At 40.0% G+C, this 24612-nt stretch overlaps 1 protein-coding gene across 2 annotated transcripts in view; it reads left to right on the top strand.

The window, feature by feature from the left end:
• The window catches only part of lrrtm4l1 (leucine rich repeat transmembrane neuronal 4 like 1), a 66939-nt gene extending 46286 nt beyond the window's left edge, over positions 1-20653 (top strand). For both annotated transcript variants that reach the window (XR_002596316.2, XM_022208096.2), the window contains exon 3: positions 18826-20653. Coding sequence is in view for 1 of the 2 variants with exons in the window: in XM_022208096.2 (XP_022063788.1) it covers positions 18826-18891 (66 nt within the window). In the remaining variant the exon portion in view is untranslated. The remainder of the gene's footprint in view (positions 1-18825) is intronic.
• Positions 20654-24612: the final 3959 nt, after the last annotated feature.

The raw sequence follows: 24612 nt of genomic DNA, 5'->3' as shown, positions 1-24612 counted from the left end.
TGAGAAACCCTTCAAGAGATAATCCATCATGACCTTTACAGCCCATAAACTGTAGAGGCTAATGAAGCCTTGTATTGTTGTAGCATATGCCAAACACGGGACTGTAATGGTGACATTTATGTGTGGAAATGCCCTGGAAACAAAACAAACAAACCTAACATGATTAGAAAAACATTTTTTAGCATAAATTGTACATTTACTAGTTAAGATTACGAGCAAAGACTTTCTGTCGCTATAAACTGGAATAATGTGATGCCCTCCAAGGAATCAGAGCTTCGGTGGAGTTATGTGATGATTGCCATTGCTTTGTCTCTCTGTCTGTTAGTGACATTACTCGAAAGCGAATTAACAAATTTAGATGAAATTTCCAAGGAAGGTCAGAAATGGCAAAAGGACCAATTGATTAGATTTTGTCAGTGATGCAGTTCATGGTTTGATTTCATGGATTTGTTAAAGATTTCTTTGTCATTGCAAGATAGCAGCACGGCATCGCTGTAACTATGACAAGTGAAAGCTCTGTCAGGTGCCTGCTACACATGATTGTGACCCTACTACAAATCCACCACTGCAAACTTATCAGGACTTATAATTGGAAATGATACAAAGAACAAATTGATTAAATTGTGGGGATGTTTCCGAGTTCCAACAATTCCCGACATCAGCTGCATATTTAGGTCACGCAATTTGGTATCCGTACATAACGTACACATGCATAACACATGCCTGTGCTCTGTTTGTGGGTACATCTATATTAGATGGCCACATTCCATGGTGCCGTGATTCCTGCCACGAATTTTTTCAAGATTACAGTCATCGGATATGAAACAGCAACTGAGCAGCCTTAGAGTCGTACTGCGCTCTCTGACTACTTTTCTTGTTTTATAGCAGACCATTTGAAAAGTTCAACATATCACTTTCTGGGTCATGATATCATTTGCATTCAATTTTCTTTTAAATGTCACATTACATCTGCCAGTTATTAACAGCTGAATACGACACTGTCAAGAGTAGTTGCAAGAGGAGTACTGATTGCACTATTGCACCCTGTGGCATGTGTCAACAGCCAATTCAGTGGAAAGGGGAGGAAAAGGAAAACAATATCTCCTGCAGCTCTTTGGCATTTCTTCGGCATCAAGTCCTGTTATACCAGACAGTGACAGCAGATCTGGAACATGTGAGCAGGATTTGCATGAAGAACAGTCACATGTGTTGGTTTCGACTGATGTGCAAAGACATTAAACATGGAAAAACACATCTTTGACACTTTAGAATGTCAGAGAATAAACATAATTAAAAATGCTCATGCTTTTGGTCTGAAAATCCTGAAAACTTGATTTGCCTGCAGTCAAAAAACAAAAGTGTGTGTGTGTGTGTGTGTGTGTGTGTGTGTGTGTGTGTGTGTGTGTGTGTGTGTGTGTGTGTGTGTGTGTGTGTGTTGTCAGATTAAAAGCACTCAGAGAGAGACACTTTTAGTATATTTGCATCCATTTATATTTCCATAGTATGCCCCAACTGTTGTCTTCTTTTGCATTATGCAAATGCTACAATGTCATGTTTTATCGTCTTGATGAAGCCTGGAAACTAATAAGGGATCATGATGTTTGTCCCGCAGTTACACAAAACATGAGAACTGACACGTCTGCCTTTGCGGTGCTGAGACAAAAATTATATGGCGTCAAATATGTAGACAGTTTCTCAAAATAACCGATACAATCCTACCCTGATTGTTATCAAACCAATAGAAATCTTTTGACAAGCCGGCTTTTGATCAAAATGTCAGAGCTGTTTTAGATTTGGAGGAGGGAAAGTAACGCTGAAAATACGACGCAATGAGACAATGTTCAGTCTGAGGCTGGTCTCCTGTGATTTTATATAATCTGCAACCATTGTCTTCAAATGCAAATGCCTTGAACACAATATGTGAGAAAATTGTTTCTCCAGGGTGGATTACATGAATGAGATGAGTAGATACGGCTTGTTGCCTGAAAAGGTGGCGTGAATGGGTACAAATTTGACATTTTGGCCCCATTACATTAGTCACTTCAGTCGGAGAGAGAAAGCCAAGATGACTTTTCTTTGTCACATTTACGTTGATATATTTTTACTGAGTCAAACATGCGTCACAGATCACAAGGTGTTGCAATCAGTCTCGACTTCACTCCCGTCCAGAAGTGCTGGTAATGTGTCCCGTACTGTGTTTGCTAATGACCAAAATTGCCCCTAGAGGAATACCTTCCACACTATAGCGATTTAGTTGCAACAGTGACAGTTAATCTAGGATTTACTAGCTCACAATTATCCCTAAGCTACAAAAACACATGGATGAATTATATTTATAAACTACAAGTGAGACCAAATTCTTATAATCCTCACTGGCTCCAATTTATGTCCCTTCCTCAAGAATACAGACTGATCCACTTACAACAGCTCAGTGACATTCATATGAACTTCATTCTTATGCTTCAGACTGTTTAGATATTTGAAAGGTGCAAATTTCATGTATGTGTCTCAGATAAATGGATGCACCTGCACTTAAAGCTCGTGTCCGGAGTTTCCGTTTGTTTTCAATTTATGTATCATTGTTTAACAAAGCTTAAATGTGTTAGTCTAGTTCGATACTATAATATAATGTTAGTATGACGCGATATGAAAATTTATTCCTGAGCTCCACCTTCCTCTCATAGACCCCCATGTTATTCCAAAAAGCGCCGGTCGCTGCCGACCAATCAAGTTCGAGCTTCGGCTTTGTCATGCTGTCAATCAACGGTTACGCGCACAGCAAGCAAGCCCATGCAGAGGTGGGCGAGCTACGCACTACGCAACCGCGCGCACATTTGTTTTGCTTGTGGAGGAGAGAGCTTCAGGGATCAGCAACTTCCAGAAAAGTTACCAATCCCACGGCTTGTCAGGCCAAGAGACTGCAGGACGTTTTTGTCTCGGGGTGCTCGCGTCGCTCCCCGACCACGGCCTCCATAGCCCGCCTGACGGCTTCGTTTAGATGCCCGACCTCTGGAGGAAGATGTTGGGACGTCTGGGACATACTCTTCGTCAGAGGAGTCATGCAATTCTGAACTCTAGATAGAAATAAATAAACAATGTAACACATATACACGCGTAAATGCACTAAGTTTGATAAACAGCGTCATCGAGAGGGATACACGAGTGTAATCACATATTGAAACTTTACTCATTCGTCCTAGCAGATTCATGTTATTTTGGTATTAGGACAAGTTAGACTCAATACAGAATTCTAATGTAATTCCTTTATTATTTACTAAATGTGGAGTGGAAAACAGCAAAACAGGCGAGATGCTGCAGCACTCCGGGCACTCCTCTTAGGTACTGCGCGCGTGCACAAATAAAGGGGCGAAATCAGAGGGAGGGAGGGACCAACAGTGTTTTGGGAGACGCTGCGATTCAAACTCCGGACACGAGCTTTAATCACAACTTTCACCAGATCTCAAACACATATTGAGTTTATTTGCATTCCAGCTTTGGAATGGTGTAGCTATTCCATCGGTGTAAGGAAGTACTGAGGAAACTGGGGCCAATAATTGATGACATAAGTTGAATTAAAGTCCTGTAAAGTAACCAGAGCTGTACCTATTCTTTTTTTTTTTTTTTGGTTTAGAAAGAAGTTCTGAGTACAAAATTGTCATATAATAACCTTTAAATGTGATTTATGGAACGTACCAAACAGTTGCTGATTTCTGCACCCAAAAGTTGCATAGCATTGTTGTCATTCACTCAATCATTTAGAGTCAACGGGACAGTTTTGGCAATTTGCTGAAATAAACAAAACAAAACAAAACAAAACATACAAACAGCCCATACCCCAAAGCGCACTGTCCCACCTTGGCTGTCAAACGCAGTGGTAGGTCTGTTATGACTTGGACACATATAGCTTTTAATGGAGCCGGCACAGTTGCATTTGTTGATGATTTTGCCGGTGACGGCAGTAACAGGACGAATGCAGAGGTATGTACATAATCACCCGAGTGCATCAAAATTCATTGGACGGCATGTCATCATTCAGCAAACATGCGCCAAAGAGCTCTATGTCATGAAGAGGTAAATAACTTTGACTAATTGAATCAGTCAACTGAGCCCAACCCGACTAAGCTGCATTCCACTCACTGGAGATCAGACTAAAGAGGCTCCACAGCAACAAGAGTTAAAGGTGGTTGCACTGAGGAGAAAATACAAAGTGTCTGCTCACGTTTGTGGGCCATAATTTACAGACACTAACTACAAAAAGTCCAAAAAATACCAACTAAAATGACTTGTTTGACTCCATATGGATTTTTCCAATTACTTTTGAGCTTCTAAACTTTGAAAACTTTGGCAACTATGGGTTAAAAATCTGCCCAAAAAGTGTTTCTTCTTGCTTCTATACAACTACTCAAATTAATGCTGAGACTTGGTACTTTAATGTCGTATCCATCATTTTATTTCAAACTAAATCTGCTCAAGCTTGACGAACAAAAAGGCTAGTCTGGACTAAAACTCTGGCCAAATGGTGCGCCACACTCTCCAAGCATGGCCAAAATCAATTACAGAAGACAATGTGTATAGAGTACATAAACCACAGCAGCATGATAGTACAGATAAACAATGGCCTGTTTTAAAGGCATAATTTGAGTTGACTTATTTCTGTTTTACCTCTTATAAAATGAGACTCTACCAATATCTGTCCAAACTAAATGCCATCAATCATCTAAAAAGGTTTTTATCTTGATCGTTACATTATGAAAAAGTCCATTTTAATTTACGTCCGTCCTTCTCATTGATGCCAAAAACCTCCCTCCCCTGTAAACAGTGGCCAAAATACTGTCCAGATGAAATAATTGAATAATAAAAGTGTTTACAACATCTCTATCACACTCAATCATATTAAAATGCATTGTATTGCTTCGAGACGGTCCTGAATTGGATTTCAGTCCGTCAACAGGAACATATTTTGTTTCCACATAAAAATATTTAATGTGCCAGTGTCACGAGTTACAATATCTCACATCATGGGATTTCGAAATGTTTCGCTGGACTGAAAAGACTTGCCACTGCACAGTTTTGCCCTTTAATACATGAAATGACAGAACAGACTGTTCCCTCGTGTGACTTTGGTAATGAGTTATTCATGCTTATGAAATGTTGATTAATTGAACTGTCTCTGACCAGAGAATTGAAACGCATGATGTCTAATTCAGGCTGACTTTCACTTTCCTTGATTAATTTTCCATTTGATACATTAAGTCATCACAGTTCATGAAACACATCGGTTTATTTCAAATGTAAAATTCATCGACCTTCTTTTATCGCTTTTGCAGCTATCAATAATTGAAACATATTGACCAGCTTTATTTTGTATTCAGATACAACTCATTCAAGTAAGAGTAAAATCGCTTCAAGGAGGACAGTTGTTTTTTTTGTTTTTTTAATTGAAAGAAGTATAGAAACCCAGTTGGAGAAGCTGAGTGCGAGTTGCATAAAAGAGCTGAGGGAAAGTCCTGAGCTGAGATCTGAGGATCTGCAGGGAGCCAACATGACCAAAGCTGAACCCTGCGTTGCTCAGTTTCCAGCAGAGCCTCAGAAGACATGCAGGAAAAGAAGGAGAACTTGATTCAAACATAGATTCAGTCTTAGTAGTGGCGTAGTGCGCAGAGGGGCTGGGCGATGTAATGCTGTATATTCTATGAGAAAAATGCTGTCAGCTGTCAGAGATTGTGCTGTAGCAGTCTTATGATTATTCTTTTGTTTCTGGTTGCATTTGGCAATGGCAAGGGTGTAGGAAAACAATATGATCAGTTGACCACATCAAAACCGCCTGTTTGATATTGTTAAGGTCCTCCTTGTGCCACCAATATGGACACAGGACCTCTGGAGGTGTATCTTTGCAGCAGATTCTTTGGGTCCATTTGGTATCAGGTATCAGATTGGGAGCGGTCTGAAGTGATGTTTAGACAGATGATTCATCCACATGATTGCCACGACCAAAGATTTCCCAGCAGCAGAATACTGCATGGTAACAAGATGATCAATTTCATTCTCTTCACCTGTCAGTTTAAAATTGTGGCTAATGGTTGCGCATCAAGAGAACTGTGCAAAACATGTTCAGCACTTGAGATGTTGAAACAGTTATACCAGGGAGACATCTGATTTGTCCCAAATTCAGTGTGTAGTATAGCTATGGCAGTGTGTCACTTCCTTCCTGACAGATTCTCCCAAGTTCTGTCAGATTAGATTTGAAGCATGTGTAAACTGCTATCTTCAGGTCTCTTCACAGGTGTTTCGTGAGGTTTATTTTTGAGTTTTGCCTGATTGTATGTTTTCATCCCGTTGTGTTGAAAGGTGAGCTGTTGCATCGATTATTTTCTCATTTCTGACCAGGGTCTATGTCCCTATAATATTCTCATGGCATGATGCTACCACCACCATGCTTCACCATAGAGATGAGTTTATGAGGTATGATGAGTAATGTGTGGTGTCCACTAGACATAGTGCTCGGAAGTGTGCCGGAAGAGTTCATTTTTGACTCATTAGATCAGATAGTCATTTTCTGTGCTCCCAAAGGCCTTTAAATGTCATTTGAGCAACTGAAGGCTGGCATACGCCATGCATTCAAAGTGTCTTTCATCTGGCTGCATTGCCATCTGGGCCTAATTGACTGAGTGCTGCTGAGATGGTTTACACTTCAGCACCTTCTCCCATCTCTGCAGGGGACTTCTGAAGTTCTGTTAGAGTAACTATGGGGTTCCAGGTCACATACATGACCGAGGCAGTTCTTGTTGGTTCTCAGTTTACTCTGACAGCCAGTTATAGGAGGATACTTCACTGTTCCCAACTTCTTACATTTCACAATTACTGAAGTCATTGTGCCACTCGAAAAACTCAAAGCTTTAGAAATGGTTCTAGACCCTTGCCCCAATCTCTGCCTCTCCACGCATTTATGATGTTGGTCTGCAAAGAGTTCCTTGAACTTTATGGCTTTGGTTTTGTCCAGACTCACAGTGTGAATATGGGACCTTATATATTCGATTGTGTGCCTTTCTAAACTATGTTAAGTCCTTTTAGTTTGCCACAGTGAAACTCCAGTTAAGTACACATCTTAAATATTAACAACGCGAACCTGAACACAGCAGAAAGTCATTTTATGTCTGAATGCTCCTTCTTGTAAATAGCAGATTTCGATTTACGATTTTTAATAAATTTGTGAAATTTCCCCCAAAATATTTCTACTTTGCCCTTATAGCTCATGGATTAAATGGGATATCGGATAAATCAGCATTTTTATTCATCCTAGATTAAATTTGCAAATCAATAAACTGTCCAAAAAGAAAAGTGTTCAGCGATTCTATAAATCGTAAACCTTTGAATTCAAGATTCAGCATTTACTGCATACCTCACATGCGCAAATGCAGTGTGGAGTAGAGCTGAAGCAACTATTCAACTACTGAGCACAGCAATACGACAAGGTCAATGACAACAATACGCTGATACACTAGACAAGGCTAAGGACATACAAAGAGAGTGCACTACACTCCCTTGCCTCTCCTAGGTATGTCCTGTCATCATTGTTGCTGATCTGAAATATCACAACAGCATCATCAGCATACTTGTCGATGGAGTTCAAACTGTTCTTGACAACAGATCTAATCAGAAACTGAAAGGGCTTCTGCTGGGAATAAAAAGCTAAAAACTACTCAGACTCTCAACAGTTCAATTGTAACTAAAATTTAAAAACAAGAATAAATTGAAAAGCAACTAATTCGCTCAATTGCTGCTGATCTCTAGGTGTTCTGCAGATTTGAAGGACAGCTATTGGAGGAACACAAAGGGATTTTTTTTGCTGAAACTACCATGTCTTTCGCTGTAGAGATAATGAAGAGAGTTCACAATTTCAAGTGTAAGATAGTAAAAAAAAAAAAAAAAAACAGAGAGGAAGCTAGAGTGTACTTTCTTGAGTTTGTGATGAGGGAAAAGAGGTGGAGGAGGAGTGAGCCTCTGCATGCAAGAGAGGGAAAGTTCGTGAGTTGTGAGCGGTGAGGAAAGGGCGGGCGATCTTCTTTGATATAATCACACCCTCTCTGAGGTAAATACGAGTTGTTACAATCAGGGTGGCTCTGAGAAACAAATCTGGATGATGTGACATGCGCGCCACTTGTTGTCTTGTTGTTTCATGGAGCAGTTTGTCGCTAAATGTAATTGAAATGGCTCTTCAGTTTATCAGTTTGCCACAACCAACTGGATCAGATTTCCTCGGGGAGATCTTTGAGCTCTACCTCCAGACCGCGGCTTGCGCGTCTCGCCTAATGGATGCACGCAGAAAATCGCTCTGTTTAACTTCAAATGATGTAAGAGCAGCTTACTCTCACTGGCCCTCTTAGATGTGGGTCAGTATATCCTCGCTTCTAATGAAACACAGTTTGCTGTCTTAAAGAAATGGAGGCACTAAAGGGTAAACCTTCTTAAGCTCATTTAAACTTATTTCTTTTCCCTTCAGATAAAGTCATCCAGCAAAATGACATAAGGTTATGTATATCAGACTTTTTTTTTTTTTTCACAATAATGCCTCCATTATTTTCAATGCAAATCACGCTGGATGTAAGTGGATAAGAGACTGTTTTAATATAGTTTTACATCCAGCAGTTACATGCAGATTACCAACACTATAATGATGCATTTGTGGAATTTTATTCACACAGTTATCTCTGTTTCTGTATCGGTCGCCTGCAAATTTGAGATTGCTGTCATTGCAAAGTTGGCATTTTAACTCTAAGTCATAAAGTATGACTGGAGGAAAAATACAGCACTTGCTGTCAAGATTTATATATTCATATATTCATGCTCTCAGCGCAAATATTAATCTGGGTACATGTTAGTTATGCATATAAAAAGAACTGGAAAAGCACAAACCAAGAGAAATATTCAGTGCATTATTTTGTATATTAATCTCTGTCTTTGTCCTTCCAGATGTTTGTGGAAATAACCACTGAGTCACAAGTCACATTAGGAAGATAAACAACAAAATGAAAAGATAATTAAGATAATAGAATTGTCCCATGATACATGCATGGCGTCATTAATATGTTATGCTAATAGCCAGCCGTGGCTGCAGTGACCTTGCCGAAAACAAAATTAGAAGCCTTTAATGAATGGATTTTGTCAGGCCATTAGCACAGAGTCCATTATTTTACCTTTTATTTTTCCACTGAGCACTGCCTTGTTATCAAACGGAGAATCCCAATTACAGCAAGCAAACATCTACAGACGTTTCTATAGACATCTTTGCTCACTGTGGCTTTTGCACCACTATGTTCAAACGGAAGGGAATCAATACTGCAATTTATTAACCAAGGAATGTCACTTGGTCTTAAATAATGAGAGGACAGAGTGTGCGCTTGTGTGGCAGAGAGACAGTCGGAGCTGAAGAGAAGTTTTAAGTATCTGTGTTGTGGAGATCAAGAGCTTATGCAGGCATCAGCTCCCCGGGAAGACTTTCCTTGTTTAATTGCTGTTTTTTTCTTTCAGTAAAAATACAATACAATTGAATGTGATGCTTTCATTTTTCATTCTTTGTCTGTATCTTATGTGGAGATTAGACCTGTTACACTGACATATGTGAAACAGCCACCGAGCTCACGCGGGGGTTCTTAATTTCACCCGCAAACCTTGATATGTTAATGATTTCCGCTCAAACAATATTGTTTCATTAACTTCATTTTTCACAAAGAATTGACACATCCAATCATGTCGGTGCCTCTCTTTTCGTGGCCTTGAGGGAAACAAGGGAACACGCAACTTCACACAAACAGGGTGGGGAATCAGAATGGAATAATTGGGAGCGCTGAGTGGAGTAAGAGGCTTGTAATCCCTTTGAGAGTGGCAGACATATGTCTTTGTTACTTCCAGATGTCCTGACTGAGAGCAAGCTAATTACATCATGTTTGCACCATGCTAATTAGCAGCCCTAATTAAAAACACATAAAGGCGTTAGAGGGGGTGGATGAGAGGAGGGATGGCGCTGGACATGCAACCTGTGTTCTTGAAAAGAGCAGAACTCTGTCTTGAAAGTGCATGTTTCTCCTTTCTGATGTGCCTCCACAGCAGGGGGGTTTATAATTATGTTCCTTTCAATTATGTTTATTGCCTTTTTGTTGTGCACAAAAATTGTATCAAAGTACATCATACTGCTTTTCACCAGGAAACACCTGGATTTTCAAAAGAAGCGGAGATTTTTGAATTCATTTCCTCACAGATGTGTCAGCTTAAACTCACAATGCTGGTTTCTTGCTGCAAAAGGAACATATTCACCAGAATTTACAGAAAACAAGGGCTTAATATTCCTAACCGTGGAGATGCTGTTTTTATTTTTTGCCGCTGGCTGGCTGTCACATAATTTTAATGCTTGGACTGACTGAGATGGCATTCATGAAAATGTCAAGTTTTGCAGAAAATTACCTTTTATGTTGTCTCAAGTTTGTTTCCATCTGCCTGCTTTATGCTCATTTTTATTTTAGACTTGGAAAACATGAGTGAAACCTGGCAAATCTGAACAAAAAACTCTAAATATCTGAGGTTTAATATCTGAGTCTATGTTTCTATGATTCACCAGGATGGAAAACTTTATCCATGAAAGCAAAATGCAAAAAGCAGACATAGCATAGGAAATTAAATACATGGACTTAAACACCCACTGAAGAGACTAAAAATAGCAGACAACTTCAGATTTGTGTGGTGCATTGAGGCAACTGTTACAATCTTCAAACTAATACTTGACATTAAAACAAATGCAATCTTTTCATAGTGTTTCTGACATATTTTCCAACAAATACAGCTTAACACGCATGTTATTATGCTGCACTGGCTGCACTTATTCTCCAGTGCTTTAATGGCAACCAACTGGTGAACTGGTCAACCAACTCCTACAATGTATACAACACACATTAAATTCACATTTATTCTTGTTAATTATCTTTAAATTTGATTAAAATTGAAGCTACAGCTTAACAAAACTTAAGTCTGAGCTGCTAAGTCTGATATCCGGTATTTAAATTACCGGTTGCACAATCTAACACTAATTTTGTGAAAAGTGGAAGCACAAAGGCCAGTGAAAATGCCAGCATAATGCCATTCTTACTAGGAACAGTCACCTTTTTTTCAGTTTGCACCCTGTTTGAAGAGAAATGTTCAGCTGATCTTCTGTCCTAGAGTCACTGCACTGTAAAATTTCCATTTCTGCTTATATAGCAAACACCAGAGCACAGGTCCATTTCACATTAGGTGCCAACAGTTTGTACACAGAGACTTCAAAAAAGGTAGTGTCTACAGATACGGACCCGTACCCGTAGCCTGTGGCCTACGGATACGGCACTTTCCATTTGCCAATCAGATACGGACCCGTACACGAGTCTCGCGAGTCAAGAAGCTGTTAACCACCTCAAACTGTTGAAAGGTAAGCAAAGGTTAGGGTTAGTGTTAGGGTTAGGTTTAGGGTCCGTACCTGTAGTACCGATGCTACGGGTCCGTACCTCTAGCGTCTACCGGGAGTCACGTGACCCAACCCGGTCTCACGGGGATTCGTGAAACTGTCACGTAAGTTTTAGTTTCGGTTTCGTGCGCACCAACACGATTTCGTCATGTTTTTCGTGCCGCTCACCACGAAATGTTTTTCGCTGTGGTGATCACATCTGAAAGTGGTTTATACCGGCGGATTCATGACGATCTAAGCTGTCCATCGGCGTATACTGCTTGTGTGATCGCGTTTGCGGCCGCCGGCCGCCGGACATTCTTGAAATTCCTATGCAAATTGGTAAGTGTATGGATTAGGATTATGATTAGGGTTATGTTTAGGGACGATGTCATGCAAAATATAGCGTTGGATTCGCCGCGGTTTTACATTAAAAATATAATACACACATTCTTTTGAAATACGTTCTGAGTGGCACGAAAAGTCCGCCGTTTAAAATACATTGGTGTGCATTTCGTGGTGAGCGGCACGAAAAACATGACGAAATCGTGTTGGTGCGCACGAAGCCGAAACAAAAATTTACGTGACAGTTTCACGAATCCTCGTGAGATCGGGCTGCGTGACCAGATCTCATGTATCTGATTGGCAAATGGAAAGTGCCGTATCCGTAGGCCACAGGCTACGGGTACAGGTCCGTACCTCAAGCAACTACCTTCAAAAAATCACAGAAACCACTTTTAATTTTGCTTATTTCTCTTATTTATAACAACCCTCCAGACATTGGAGTGCTTGTGATTCCAAACTAAACATTTTTGAGTTACTTTTTGGCTTTTTGATGTTATGAATGTCTTTGGTTAGAGTTTCAGCATTTTATTCATTTTTCATTTACTTATTTATTCTGAATCTCTTCAAACTTCTTTGTAAACCTATATATGCCAGTTTTCCTTAAGATTTAAACCACAGACTGTTGAAGTTTGGTCCTGGCATTCCTGTGGATGTCACTTTAGCATGTGCCACTAACATGCACAACCCCTCAAAAAGAACAAACTCAAAACTCACCAAACAGCAACAGCCTCCTAGAGCCGCTTTATGTGCTCTACCACACCATAAAAACAAGAATGGCTCAAGGACCACAACAGAGCCTAAGGCAGTGATTTGGCCTACGAAGTCTCCAGATTTCAGGAACTAAAGGATCTGCTGGTGAGATCCTGGTGCCAGACATTTCAGGATACATCTGAAGTCCATTTTCCAATGCATCACAGCTGTTTTGGTAGCACAAGGTGAATATGAAAGGGAGGATATATGGAGCACATACATTCAACTGACAGTGTATTCATTATAAAATTTGAGCAGTGAACATGAGATGAGATGGGCGATACTGTATTAGCAGTATATACATAGTAGTGGTAATGTTGTGGCACGATCAGTGTTAATATGTTGTTCATACACTTAGAACATTATCTAATAACCTAGTGGTACCAGACATACACGAATAATCATAGGACTGCTATAGCAAAATGTCTGACACAGTTTGCACATAAAATAAACAGCATGATAGTTTTGAACTCAACACTAAAACGATTAAAAAAATAGAACTCCAAATCTGTTGGGTTAAAAGGCTGATTGTAAGACAACAATACAACATAATTCATCCGGTCCTTCATTTTTGTTCCAAGATGCACAATGAAGTTGGTAAAATAAACAAATATATACATAGCAGCAGAAGACATTAAGTATTGGTTAAATATGTCTTTACACAAGGAAACAGCCTGCTGATTTTGGAACCTTTTGACTTCCGATAGCTACTTGCTTCAAGTACGATAAGGCAGATTATCTGTTGAATTTATAGATGTTATAAAAAAATGATAATGTTACACCACAAATTCTACTCACAAATGAAACTAAGCTGGCGGGCTGCGTCGCCATAACTGTACATCTCCAATTTCAATTTGTTGTTGCTAAGAGAGGAGGTACTTGGTTAGGCTAGCGTACTTATCAATAATATCATCTACAACTGTTTGGGTACTAGAATCTACATGTGGCTTCCATTAATAAGCATTAAATCCTTACAGCTTTCAAACAGTGTCAGGAACTTTCAGGGGTTCTGCAGAAATGCACACTGCTACAGGGGACAGTTCTAGCTTTACAGGCCAATCCCTCTCAGGATTTCACTGCTTTCGAGGCTGTCCCAGGGTCCACATGTCCAGCCTGTCCCTTGTGAAAACGTGTAAGAGGGCTGACAAAGCTGCTACTACATCAGCCAAGTTATCTCTGAGTATTAAGGGGAAGTTGTCAAGTTTGAAACCACCAGGATCAACGCCAGCTTCTTTCACATGTCTCCTTTTCTGAACAAATAGCTGCAGAGTGCAAACGTGACTTATAAGAGGGTGTTTTGTTAAGGGTTGGAAAGAGATCTACAAAAGACATAGTAGGCGTAAGTCCATGAGGTAAATGCGTCTTTTTTCTCATTCCAAAATTCCAAATCAGTTTCATATTTTCAAGATATAACCTGCTACTTATTGGCACGTCTCTGGACATTGAGTTTGGCAGCTTGAATAGCTGGAATGTGCTTGGAGGCAGAGGTGATTCCTTGTGGCACAGCGACATACTGTCGGTTTTCCGCGATGCTAAACAGTAAATAAACAGCTATACTGTTGCCACGTCTTGCCATTCTGCACTGGTGGGAGGGAAGGACCCCTGACCATAAAGTTTGCCAAGTTTATCCTGGGCCTTTGCCAGGTTGTCGGAACTCCCACATCGGCTGAAGGTGAAGAACCTATTAGAAAGGAAAAGCTTCTCTGCTTACTCATATGTGTTGTTTTTATGGAAGAGGTAGTAGTAGCAGTGCTTTTAGAGGAGGTTTCAGGCAGGTGGAAGAGAATAAGGACTCCTTCATATATATTACTTGTTACTATGTGCCTTCCAAATGTCCTGGTAAACAGCTTTACAGAAGCAGCAGAGTTTTAGCTGCATCTCTGAGAAAATATCTGCAGAAAAAAGGCCCGTGTCCCTGATGACCAATGACAAAGCTTCCTCATTGTTGTCTTCTAATGGTCGCTTACTTGTTCCAAAAGTAGAAGTGATTGGGTTTGGTGGAGTATGGGGACAGAAAACATCCTTAGCCATTCAGACCTTGAGGTTGTAAAAGAAAATACTGTTTCTAGTTTATGGTCGGAAGCCATTAAGCGATTAATGGCTGTTTGCAAATGCACGTGTTTGAAGAGGTGTGAGCAGAAGAGCATACTACAATAATCTCCATTCACCCAAGCACACACACTTGAAGCAAATCACATTGAAGGGGTATAATGAATTTTGCAAACAACTGCTCAGACATCCATGTCAGTGACGCAAAAAAAAAAGGAGCTGTGCTGAAATAACTACTATACACTATAACTACTATACCCAGACAGTTTCATGTTTTCCATGAAATCTCACACTTTTATTCATGTGCTAACGTAATTGCACAAGTTTTTTTTTTAATCATCAGTTAGCCTTTCAACACCATTAGCTAACACAATGTAGCATTAGACACATTAGAACACAGGAGTGATGGTTGCTGGAAATCTTCCTCTGTACCCCTATGGAGATATTCCATTAAAAATCATCCGTTTCCAGCTAGAACAGTCATTTACCACATTAACAATGTCTAGACTGGATTTCTAATTAATTTAATGTTGTCGTCATTGAAAAAAACAGCTTTTCTTTCCAAAACAGGGACATTTCTAAGTGACCCCAAACTTTTGAATGGCGATGTATATAATGACAATAACAAAACTAGAGAAACAACAAGAAGCAATACCAGAAGGAGGCGGCTGTGGCTCAGGTAGGAGAGTGAGCTTTCCCCTAGTTGTATGTTGAGTTACAGTTTCTTCCTGTCCACATGCTGAAGCGACTTTCTGCAAGAGAAAGCAAAGCCAAGTTGCTCCGATGGGATGCCGGTGCGACAAGAAACAAAATGCAAAGCGCTTTGGATCTAATAAAGCTAAAAGAAATGCTATAAAAATGTCAAGCATTGGATTAGCTGTGAAAACTGTGGGCGTTTATCATCAAATAAGTAATAATGTGGCTCACACAGCAGTCGGTCCTGTGGCTACTGTCTTACAAGCAATGTACTCCTGCCGTCATTCAGTGAGATATGTTGAAGAACATCTTTTGAATATTGATGTGAGAGATGTGACTGGAATCGCTTTGACTTTGAAGGCATGTGGCTGCAACTGACCACTCGCCAGATTGATTGAGGTTTTTTCAAAGCATGTAGCATTGTAGCATAGAAAAAAAAAAAAACACTTGTGTCCATACAGCTTGCCATGTTTTGCATATGTGATGGGTTTTTCTTACCTCCATAGTTATACAAGATAAACAAGACTGTCATTCCTAGTACATGCTCCATTACCAGTTGCAGTGCGGTAAATTGCATCTATAATATTGATTACAATGTGCGATGAGGGAAATTACTGTACAGATGATGCACTAGCTTTTTCTGAACCACCTCATTGGATGATTTCCCAGTGTTTAAGTGTGCGTGTGTGTCTGCCTGTGCAGATGCAATTCAGCTTATTGTCTCTCTGTGTTGCTGCACATGGGTTGGCAGCAGCACCTGAGCTTTCTCTGCGAGTTGTTTCTGTTTTCGTGCTCTGTTGAAATTGTCCAAGGAATGACAATTTGTGCAGCTGTCTTCACTTCCCTCACATCCACCTGAGAGGTAGATAAAGAGTTGAGTGAAGACTTGTCAGCCTGTTTGATAACGTTTAAATCAAAGTTCTGCTCAGGGCATACTCGTCTGAGCCCCTATGTTACAGAGATCTGCTTCAGTCTGACAACAATCTCAGCTTGAGCAGCAGAAAAAGAAAAAAAAAGTTGAGCTGGGATAATTTTCGAGCAGAGTCTGAAAGCTTTGAAAAATTGCTTAGCCCGGCAAAAACTCTGAGCATTTGTGTTATTAAAGGCAATGTGGATTTACCTGTAGCCAAGTCGCAATAGGCTCTTTTAAAAGGTTAAGTTGTAAAGTAGAGGGTTTTCAGAGCACAAATGCTCAGAGGCAAACTTGGATAAGAGGGCTGAGTGTGCCTCTGCCGCTTTCGGTTTTGGAGATCAGCTCAAAGCTTGCGTCTCTTGAATGAGAGTAAAATGTCAAAATCTCTTGCTAATTTGCAACAACATCTCAACAAGCTTGACCTGACCTGTGGGAAAGCACTGACATTTAAAGGTCCTAAATTATTCACTTGTGATGATTTCCAATTTGCCTTTTCTCGTGAATCAGGTTTTTTCAATCTGACAGGAGCAAATCTGTTTACCTCAAGCCAATGCTGCATATAAAGATTGTGCATTATGCTGGGAAACAAATTAAACATGCAAACACCTGTTTTGTGCATTGCTTTATGCATGAATGAAGAAAATGCTCTTCATGCAAGCTGGCTCATTTGAAATCCTCATTTAGTGTTCTACTGTACTGACTAAAATAGCTTTGAATACTGATTGCTGTACATTTACAGTTGTGAACAAAAGTTTAAAGGCATTGCATTGCAGCCTTGAGTTTTCCATTGACCCCTATAAGTCTGAATTATTATAGATCTTCTGGAAATATGACTGCTGAGTCAAAAATATGCGCACAGAAGTTGAAATATCAGTTTTGATGTAGAAAGCTATGTTAATCAAATTTTCTTAGTGACCTCTTAAATTCTTGTGATTGATTATGATTGACTACAGCTGGTGACTCCTCTGAGACAATTTAATTAGACTCAGCCACAAACATTACAATGACAAAGTCTAAGGAGCTACAGTAAGTACAAATCTGAAAAAGCCAATCATTGACTTGAATAAGTCAAGAAAGTCATTTGGAGCCATGTCAAAGCAGCTACGGATCCCCAAATCATCTGCGCAAACCACTGTTTACGAGTACACAGGTACAGTTGTGTTACTGCCAAGATCACGAAGTAAATGCAAACTATCACCTGCTGCTTTGAGACAATTGTTCAGGATGGTCAAGAGAATCACTAAAAGCAGGTCTTCAATGAATTAAAAGCTGTTGGAACACAGATGTCAGTGTTCACAGTGTTGTACATCAACATGAGCTGAGAAGATGCCATGGAAAAGCAAGTTCTTTCTCTAGAAGTAGAACTTTAAAGCTCAATTGAAGTTTGCGACTAGTCATATGGACAAAGAAAAGGTTTTGTGGAGGAAAGTTCTGTGCTCACATTACACAAAAATTGAGCTATCTGGAAACAATGAGCAGAGAAATGTTTGGAGGAGAGAAGGTGAGGCCCATAACCCCAAGAACACCAAACCTACTGTCAAGCATGGAGGTGGCAGTATCATGCTCTGTGCCATTTTGATGCTAGTGGAACTGGTGCTTTCCACAAAGTAAATGGAATAAAGAAAAAGGGGGATTACTTCTAAGTTCTTGAGGAAAATCCAAAATCATCACTTAGAAGGTTGGGTCTTGGAGGCAGTTGGGGTTTAAACAAGACAATGACCCAAAACTCGTGTCAAAAGGGGCAAAGAAATGGCTAAATGTGTCAAGAATTAAGAGTTTTCACTGGTGTCTCCAAAGTCCTGACTTAACCTCCATCAAGAACCTGTGGACTGTGATAAAGATACAAGTTTGTGTCACAAAACCAACAAATTTAGTGTAATTGCATCAATTTTGTCAAGAGGAGGGTCAAAGATATGCGCAGAAGCTCGTGGACAGCTACCAAAAGTGCTTAGTTGAGGTAAAAATGGCCAAAGGACAATTAACGAAATATTTCTGTATCTATATTTTTTTGATTGTTTTTTGTGACAAAGACTCATGGCTTTCAGTGATTCCGTCATAGAAAATTTAGAGTTATGTGAGTCATTGGAAACTCAAGACAGCCGCGATACACATGGTCTTTAAAAGTATATGGAAACTTTTGTTCATGACTGTTCATGAATGCTTGACTGCATGATGACTCAAATTTGAAAAACTGTAGCAAACTCCACATAAGTTCAGTGATAAATTTCAGGTAGGAATGTTAACTTTTTTTATTTGACTATTTCAGCTTTAATTAAGATTTTATGTTAAATGAACACTTGTGAGAGTTCTGTATATTGGGCTTTTCTTTTTTAATCTCTGTGAGACATAAGGGGAAGTCTCTCCACCTCAGCCTTTCCTGAGCTAATCTAAGCACATGGGATTTCATCATCTGCTTAATTGCTTACCCTAATTTGCTTTGCTGGCACTGTCACAGCCCCATTGTACTGTTATCAAATCACTGGGCACTGTAATTAACTTTACATTGTAACCACCACCTCTGTAACTGGCACAGAGCAGCCGCTAAGTGGTTTTAACTTCATTGTGTTTTCTCTCTCCCCCCCCCTTCTTTTTTCTATCCTTGCAGAATGAGTATACGTGTCCACGCCCCTTACCCGGTGCCTGGCTAGGAGACGTGCCTACCATCCATTAACCCATCAAAAAGGAACTGCTATTGGAGGGTACAGCAATGAATCGAGGAAAGAGACATATGCAGAGCACCCATCAGGATCCTAATCTCATAATTCACATTCAAGGATACATCTACGATGGTTCTCCATGCTAACGAAGGCGACCGCAGACTAAGACACAGAGGAGATAATACTGTCTTTTTTCCCCTCTTTTTTCTTAAGGTTTTATAAAGTCTTTTTTTTTGGCCTGTGGTCTTTGGTCATCGGCTTTTGCTGCATCTCGCTGCACTTCATCACCACACAAACACTGACACTGATGGTCATGGAAACACCGTCACAGAAACAGCAGAGCCCTGGAGGAAGACTAATGAGAACTAATGGATGATTATAACCAACATGGGAGCTTATTGTATAGACTATAATAGTGTATTGTCTCCATGAGGACAACGAGGCATTGTACAAATTCAAGAGGCTTAAAAAAAAAAAACGTGTAAAACTGAGCAATGAATCATTAATGAAAATGCACTGAACAAGTAGCTCTGACCGCTCTGCTAACACAGCTGTGTATAATTTAAAGTGGGTTTGCATATTTCGATTCCATCTTCTATCGTTTTTTTTTTCAATGTTTTTTTTAATTTTATTTTTTTAAAGCAAAAAAAAAAAAAAGAAAGACTAATCAAAGGCTATGATGGTGTAAATGTGCCTCACTGGAGCGGAAACATTCTGAAATGAGTGGCTGGGTTTCTGTGCACCTGTCAGTAAAGAGGAATCATCTGGTGGAAGTCAGCAGCTGGAATATTGTTTGAAGCTTGTCAAACATTCGCCAGAGGAAAAAGCAAACTATGCCCAAGTCAGTTATCTTCGTGGAAGTTATTTGTTTGTTTCTTTGCTTATTTTTTTCCAAAAAAAGGAGGAGTTTTTCTAAGTTGTTTCTAATTGCAATCAAACCTCGACTAATGTAGTTTGATTTGGAGGTCAGACAAGGGCAATCAGAAGCAAAAGAAAAAGAACGAAAGGGAAAAAAGGGAGAAAAGAAACTCTAATCGAAGGTAAAAATGTAATTTTCTGAAAATTATAATGTTGTTAATGTTGTACTTTATAAATATGTGTTCCTGCCATTTTCAACACCAAATACCAAAAGAGCCAAATGGATCCTATATGGCTCTCCCAAACACATCATGAACAAAATCCAGGATTTGCTGTCTTAAAATGAAATCCACGAGAAATCAAAAAGAAGCCTCAACTCCTCTCATGTCCAGCAGTGCTCTCTGTTAACGAATCTGCTTTTTCTTTTCTCTTTGTTTTCTTCATGTGCGTAAACGTGTACGTCTTTGTGAACAAATGATCTCGCAGCGACGGTCTTCGTTAGGAAGATCCTGTCCGAAAGATAACTCCGAGCACTGCTTTATACATTTCTGTTGAGAACACGCTTCACCTTCCTTTAAAATAATCCGCACGTCTCTCCACCTGGAGGAGACTGCAGATGTTTGCCGGTTCTGCGTGTGCTTGTGTTTCATTTGAGTTCTTAATTATATCTGAGACACACACTGAGTTGTGGATTGTTTGTTTGAACCTTTAAACATAATCTTTCTACACCGGAAAATGATAATTTTCTATTGTAAATTTATGCTTCCCCCTACCCCCAAACCCCCTTCCTTGAATTTGTTGATATTTAGTAAGCAGCTGTATTCTTTGTTCACTTTCAACAGTATGTTTTATAATGAAAATAATGACTTTATTGGTGAGCAATATGAATTGGTCAAATTAAAATATTCATTAATCATTTTTTTTCTTGTGTTCGTTCCAGCTCTGAGTGTGTATAAAGCATTTTCCTGGCTGCCCGCTGTAATTTAATAAGCTTGCTTCCCCATCTCCATCCACACCCGCTGAAATCTGTCCCCGCAGATCTGCGGTGACGAGGCTGTCACGTCAACATTAGCCTCATTAATTTAGAGAGCAGAGCATTGATCTCTGTTCGACCGTTCTGTTCACGGTGACACTTGCTTGCAGGCCCCACGCTCCCTCTGTAATGTGTTGCATATCTCAAGAGGGGGAACTGTTTAGCGAATTTGCTCCACGTTTGCTGCTCTTGGAACATGTCAGGCTGTCGGCTCAGAGGTCCAGATGGCCTATCTGCCCAACGCTCCCTGTGGTATTTTTTCCTCTCTACCTATCTGGCCCTGCTGCTATTACTGCTCAGTCATGGGAGCACATTTCACTCACTTTCTACACATTATTATGACATTTCTGTATCTGTTTGTTGTATCTTCCCATTTGGGTTCAAGTCATTCAAATTACTTTAGAGTAACCAGTCACACAGACAGTTGCAGCTTCAAGATGTTTTCAACATTGCCCCCTTTATGTCAGTATGTTTTATTGCTGTTCATACCCTGGTAGAAATGCGGAGTTCATCGTTCCAAGGACAAAAACTAGGGATAGACCCACTATCGGCCTGGCCAGTTATCGTGGCCGATATTTGGCATTTTTCAGATCATCGGTATTAGCATTTTTAATGACCAATTACTGATAAATGAAATGCTCTACTTCAGGTCTGATGCAGCCTCCTCTCTCTCTGCCATCACTGTGATCTCTGAAATGTCTCTCAAGCAGCAACAACTGAACAAGAAACACAAATCAGCAAATAAGCTTCTCTTACAGTGGCTAATGCTATGCTAACGGCCAGCGGCTACGCAAGCAGGTAGTCACACATTAACCTGAAACAGAATCTGAAAAATAATAATTAGTAAAGCTTTAAGATATGGACCTTAGTGGACAATAAAAGTGATAGAACAGTGAAAGATTAAGAACATAGACAAGAGGAGGCATTAATGAAGAATACAAACTGAAAAAAATTACATTTGATGTACCAGTTCCAAACTCTTCCACAATTAAGCTGATGCAATTATGACACCATGTTTGATGCTTTTGTGTGACAGCACATATATATTTTATTGGATTCTTACTCTGTAAGGGATATTCCAGCATGTTAGTTTCAATAAAGTTTGGGGACTATTAAAAAAAATAAAGTCAAAAAGCAAGCAGCAGATTCTTTAGGATCCTCCAGTTTTTAGAAAAATCTTTCATTAGAACTTTCCTACCGGCAAAGACCCACATAAACAAAGTTTCTTGCCACACATTATTATGATATTTCCACATGTGTTTGTCAAAGGGTCAAGTCACTCAAATTACCTTACGTTATCCAGCTGCATGGATCGGTACAGCTTCAAAATAAGACGGTTTCAATGCTGTACCCTTAATGTCGGTATGTTTTATTGCAGGGCTCTTGCATTAGACCGCGATAGTTTCAGCTAATAAACTCAGCAGCTCAGCGTATGTGTCAAGGTTGTGAGATTGTAAAATGGAGGTGAACGGAGCTTTGCCTGCGATGGTCAAACAGTATTTATTTCCAGTGAAGGAGCTGACAGTGATGCGTGCAGATTATCTGGAGTTGTTTGTGCAAAAACTTTGAATTGACTTGGTAAACAGGGAAGGAAACTCTTTTCAGAATATGCTGTAGCTATGCACTCGTGGCCTCTACCGAAACGAGAAGTTAATTAATCAGCACGGCTAACATGACAGCTCACTGTAGATGCAGACAGGAAAATAGGCACAGAGGAGGCTGAGGGACTCGGCCTGCAACTAACAGTTAATTTTGCCATCAATCAATCCACCGGTTGTTTCCCCGATTCGTCGATAAGTGGTCCAGGCACACACACACACAAAAGAAAACACTATTGTCAGAAAATGGGCACTCGCAGCAAACGTCTTCTTATGTTTCACCAAAACCAAGAAGTATTCAGTTTGCAGGGATGTAAAACTGAGCAAATCTTCACATCTGAGACTGCTTTTACTCAGCATTATCTTCTACTAGAAACCAACAACAACAATTTGACAGTCATTTATCTGTTCTAGAAAAAGTGGTAGAATTAACATTTGCAGGTTCAAGCTTCTGAAAGGAAGAGATTTTTCTATTTTTGAGATATCTTTGAGCCCCGTGTGAGTCTTATTTATAACATCAGTTGTGAGAAATAACTGACAGATGAGCTGCTGACTTAGTTGCACCATGAAAAACAGCATTTAACAATTTTGACTGAACCTTCAGTGTACATTGTGGGCCTCTGCTTCGTCTTTTTTTTCCCCCTGCCACGTACATTGTACATGTCTTGCTACTATCTGCTGTGTTTTCCTCTCTCTTTCTCCCTCCTCTTCCCTGTGTATCTGTCTTATACGCCACTGTTCACTGTGATCTCCGCAACTCTGCCTCCGTCTCAGGCGCTGCATGTGCGGTGGCAGCACAGACAGGGCTGTATGCCTGAGAGCAGACGCCATGCATTATTCATGCGGCTCGGGCTCCCTGTTGACCCGAGTCCAAACAGTTGGCAGTCTATAACACTTGCACAGAAAGGGCCTCAGGAAGAAGACGTTAAAGTATGAGGAAAATACACTGATGTAAGATTCATCGAGCCACTCCCATGACACTGTAAACAATGCAGCTTCAGACACCATCTCTATTTGCCATTTCGGATCGGATGATGGAGGGATAGCTCGAGGTGAATGCATGCACATGCGGGTCGAGCAGAGCAATGGATGAACACGTGGAGAATTTAGAGCGGTGGGAGTTAAGGCAATGATGATATATTAAGGTCAGATCTTGTAGTGCATTACAATGAAAAAGAACGAGAAGGTCTATAAAGAGCTGACTTTCCAAAAAAAAGAAAAGAATATCCAGACAGATTGTGATGGAGAAAAAAAAAGGTAAAAAAGAAATAAAAGAAGCTGCCGCAGCCGCCCTGTTGAGCTTTGACGCACATTGTTTCACTCCTTAGAAGTCAGATTGGCAAAGGCATGCAAGAAAACAGCTAAACAAACCCTTTGATTCTCCTATTCCTCCTCCTGGTCTTCACTTCAAAATAAAAAAATATGCCATTAATAACTTTACCTATCCGCAGTTCCGCTGACTCACAAAGGATCATTCTTTTTTATGGAAGGCATGTTAATTTGATTTGACACTCCAATGTGAAGTTTCATTCAGGAGGCTTTTTTTTGAAGTGCAATGTGTCTTTGCCTCTCTAGGAATGACTCCTCGTCATTTATAACCTCAAATAATCTCTGACTTGGAGTCACCGAGTGGCTTTCACTTTAATTAAGACTGTTGGAGCAATTAGTCAGCGCCTGCTCGGGTGGAAGTGAGCTAGAAGCTAAAATACCAAACTGGATCGGCGAATGACAACTCTTTATGTAAGCTATTTCCAATACAGTCACATCACTGTTTTTGCAACCCACACCAGGAGTGGCTTTCAGCAGATCATCTGCTTGGGCCATCTGCTCCTTTCTGGGGGACTGCAGGGTCCTCGTTGAGATCATCTATGATACCATCATCGCCAACTGCTGGTCTGATGCTTTTCTCCTGTTTCTGCCGCCTTCTTTTTTTTTTTTTTTTTTGCTTTGTTAAAACTTCAAACAAGATGAGCAAACAGTATCTTAGAAACTAGGGATATATTTGCTTTTCACTCGTGCATCACTGATCCGGTCTTTAAAGCAGCTTTCGTCTAAGTACGCATCTGCAACGCCTTCCTCAGGAATGAAGCAGGTGTTCAGAGTTACACTGAAATAAAGCAACACCTCCAATTCCACGGGGCAGTTTTGGAGCAGCTCCAAAGTTGAGATATGTGCAAAAATTAAATACAAATCATTTCAATGAGTCATTTCACGTTGAATGGATTGTTTGAACGAATGAAGAAAGA

The sequence above is a fragment of the Acanthochromis polyacanthus genome, chromosome 18, assembly GCF_021347895.1.
Source record: "Acanthochromis polyacanthus isolate Apoly-LR-REF ecotype Palm Island chromosome 18, KAUST_Apoly_ChrSc, whole genome shotgun sequence".
NCBI classification, from domain to species: domain Eukaryota; kingdom Metazoa; phylum Chordata; class Actinopteri; family Pomacentridae; genus Acanthochromis; species Acanthochromis polyacanthus.
The sequence above is the reverse complement of the archived record's forward strand: the minus strand, read 5'-3'. Positions and strand labels throughout refer to the sequence as shown.